The sequence below is a fragment of the Archocentrus centrarchus genome, chromosome 24, assembly GCF_007364275.1.
Source record: "Archocentrus centrarchus isolate MPI-CPG fArcCen1 chromosome 24, fArcCen1, whole genome shotgun sequence".
Lineage (NCBI taxonomy): Eukaryota > Metazoa > Chordata > Actinopteri > Cichliformes > Cichlidae > Archocentrus > Archocentrus centrarchus.
Genome location: NC_044369.1, coordinates 14,169,932 through 14,173,620, shown reverse-complemented (window position 1 = coordinate 14,173,620; position 3,689 = coordinate 14,169,932). Strand labels below are relative to the sequence as shown.

Below are 3,689 nucleotides of genomic sequence, written 5' to 3'. Positions count from 1 at the left end.
ATAAACAAGTTGACTGCCAGAGTTAGCTGCCAGTCCTGCGAGCCTCTGGGCTGAGCCTCCTTTTTGAGGGAGTCAGAAATACTGACAGCAAAAGTGAGTAAGGGAGGAGAAGAGGGACAAAGCAAAGGGGGAACAGGAAAAGAGACGGGGCAGAAAGACAGGGAAATCCATCAGAAGGAAAGAAGGACAGGAAAGAATTGACAGGAGAAAAGGGAGAAGAAGAGAGGAAAAGGCAGACTGAACTGAGCTTCAGTCTCTCCTCCTCTCCTTTGACAAAGCAAATAAAGTCATGGCTGAGAACAACACAAATCTCCCTCTGGAAATACTTCAGCCTTTCGATGTTGGTGAGTTTTTTTCTAACTTTCCTTCTCTTTCAGCTGGTCTTTTTTTTCATGTGGTTGCTCTGATTGGTGCCCTCAGGAATTCAAGCTTTAATCACCTCCATGCAATATGTGGGCCTGTTGCCGTCGAATCATGCTTTATCAAACAAATTTGAATATTCAAAGAAACTTTTCTGACTTCTAAGAATGCTCACTCTATTTGCTGCTGATGTTTTTTTTTTCTCAGTTTTCCCTAATGTCATTTCCAGATGACTTTTTACTAGTGTCTGCCCTCCCTTTTTCCAAAATTAGAGAAAAAGAAACTTGTGGAAATGTGGTCTAGTGACAAAGCAGGTTCAGGCTTTTTGAACATTTTACTGAAAGGAAACTGATTTGTTTTCCTGGCATAGGTCCAGTGGTATTTGTCTCATCTGCTACATTCTCTCTCTTCTCTCATGCATGCTCATGTTGGCTGCTTCCAAGGCAAAGTAGCATTCAGCAAGAATAAGTCAAAAGTTTTTTTGTTTTTTTTTTGTGGAAATGAAATGCAGTCAGTTTGTTTTCTCCAAAAGGCTCTGTTAAACACAGGCAGAGGAAAGCCTGTTATTATTTTGTCAAGGGGCACCATCTTTCAAGACACTTCTGGCAATTCTCAGTTTGTTCCTAGTAAACTTAACATTCCTTGTATTCACAGTGGATGATTTAAAAAAGTAATTTCCCCCTAAACCTAATATCTGGTTGTGCCACCCTTGGCAAAAGAACTGCAATCACACATTTGTGATAACTGGCAATGACTCTTTCATAGTAATTGCAGAATTGTTTTAATTCAGACACATTGGAGGGTTTTCAAGCATGAACAGTCTATTTAAGGTCATTCCAAGGCATCTCAATAGGATTTAAGTCCAGATTTTGACTAGACCATTCCAGAACCTTCATTTTGGTTATTTTTGAGTCAGTCAGAGGTGGATTTGCTGGTCGTTCTTTGGATCATTGATCTGCTGCATAACACAAGTGAGCTTGAGCTTCAGGACTCAAAGTGATGGTTGGACATTCTCCTTCAGGATTTTCTGGTAGAGAACAGAATTCACGGTTCCATCCGTTATGGCAAGTTATCCAGGTCCTGGAGCAGCAAAGCAGCCCCAGGCCATCACACTACCACCACCATGTTTGACTGTTGGTATGATGTTTTTTTTATGAAATGCCATTTTAGTTTATGCCAGATGTAACGGGACTCAAAACTTACAAAAATTTCAGCTATTGTCTCGTCAGTCCACAGAATATTTTCCCAGAAGTCTTTGGGATAATCCAGATGTTTTTTGACAAATGTGAGACGAGCCTTTGTGTTCTTGTTGGTCAGCAGTGGATTTCTCCTTGGAACTCTCCCATGGATGCCATTTTTGCCCAGTCTCTTTCTTATTGTCGGATCATAAACTCTGACCTTAACTGAGGCGAGTGATTCCTGCTGTTCTTTAGGTGTTGATCTGGGTTCTTTTGGGACCTCCTGGATGAGTCATTGATGTGCTCTTGGAGTAATTTTGGTAGGCCAGCTACTCCTGGGAAGGTTCATCACTGTTACAAGATTTCTCCATTTGTGGACAATGGCTGTCCTGAGTCCCAAAGCCTCAGAAATGGCTTTGTAACCCTTTCCAGACTGATCATGGCATGATGTGCTGCTTTTTTGAGATCTTTTAGTCTGCTTCACTTTGTCAGAGGCTTGGATAGCTTCTTTCCCTTAATAAATGAAATCATAATTTAAAAACTCAATTTTGTATTTACTCAGGTTATCTTTGTGTAAATTAAAATTTTGTCTGGTGATCAGAAAAATTTAAGTGTGACAAATAAGCAAAAAACTAAAATCAGGAATGCGGCAAATACTTTTTCACAGCACTGTAATGGTGATATTTGTTACTGAAAATAGATAATACAGCACAGATAACTTTTAAAAGTTCATTTTTTAATGGTATGTTTCTCTCTCTTCACAGTCCCCCTGATTATAGCTTTCTGTGTGTCTGTGGCAGTGGGCCTTCTCCTGGGCGCCCTAGTTTATGTGATGCTGACTTGGGTTTCCAGACGCAAAGCAGGCACTGCCAGCATCACCCGGCGCCCGCCTCGCCACTCACACACTTCTCCCCGCCATCGTCCAGGCTTTAACCGCAGCAGCAGCTATGATCGGCGAAGCAACAACAGCTTAGTCACCGCTGCGTTCACCTTTCACCGCCAGACTTCGTCCCCAGATCACTTTGACCCAATGGCGCACAAATCCAGCTTCAGGGGCTCCACCTTCCACCCGCTCCTCCAGTGCAGCCAAATTGCAAGAGAGGCAGAGGAGGGGAGCCAAACCACACTGCCACGTACACCAACTCTGGCCATGTCAACTGGATCAGCTCAAAATGTAGCCCAGCCAGCTGCCACCCCACCAATACCAGAGTCATTTTGGGGGAACAACAGTGTGCGAGGCCTCCATGCTACACAGACCCCACCACCAGCTTATGAGAGTATTATCAGGGCTTATCAGGAAACCCAAACCTGAGAGGAGTGAGAGCAATACAGGCTGACACTAACTGGAAGATGGAAATGGATTTCCACATGATACTGGACTAAAACTATGCTGATTTTTATGAGCAGGTAGAGCAGGGGTGGCGAAAACAAGGTCGAGGTCAAGCTCAGCTAAGTGCCCTGCTTAACACAATAAGTCTCTGAAACTACATAATTTTTCAAGGTCTTCTGCTCTATATTTATAAACATATTTGCCTTTCATCATTAAATGCCTTATAAAATATTTAAAAACAGTCATCTGCACACGAGGCCCCAGCTGCTCACAATGTGAGCAGACATTATTCCTTTTAAACCGAGTAGTTTGTATGTAATTTTGATTATTTAAGGAGCAAGGAAAGACATATGCTTTCTCCCTGCAGGTCATACAATAACTATGCAAAAAGGGAGATAATATTGTACATGTGAAGCTTAAAAAAAAAATCTAAATGTGTGCAAGCCTGTAGTTAATAAAGTGCAAAAGACCCATTTGATGTTCAGTCAAATTAATGTTGAAAACTGGGTAAAATGGACCTTTTTTTTTTAATTTGCTGAATCACACACATTTACAGAGCTGCCACAATTGGTGTGTGTGTGTGTGTGTGTGGGTGTGTGTGTGTGTGTGTGTGTGTGTGTGTGTGTGTGTGTGTGTGTGTGGGTGGAGGGGGGAACTCAAAATGATTTTATGTATGTGTTTGCATGAACAGCACTTGTGAATGTGACACATAAGAAAAGGTGGGCATTAGGTGTAAGAATTTCTTTCTGTTACATATGTTTTGAATGTATTTTACTGGACACTGCTCTTAAGTTAATGCAATAAAGCAAGACTCAAAAAGA

At 41.8% G+C, this 3,689-nt stretch overlaps 1 protein-coding gene across 1 annotated transcript; it reads left to right on the top strand.

Annotated features, from left to right (window-relative positions):
• myct1a (myc target 1a) lies at window positions 1-3,689 on the top strand. The gene is made up of 2 exons (XM_030721780.1): window positions 1-344; window positions 2,303-3,689. The coding sequence occupies exons 1-2, from the start codon at window positions 290-292 to the stop codon at window positions 2,848-2,850; spliced, it is 603 nt and encodes a 200-aa protein (XP_030577640.1). The 5' UTR covers window positions 1-289; the 3' UTR covers window positions 2,851-3,689.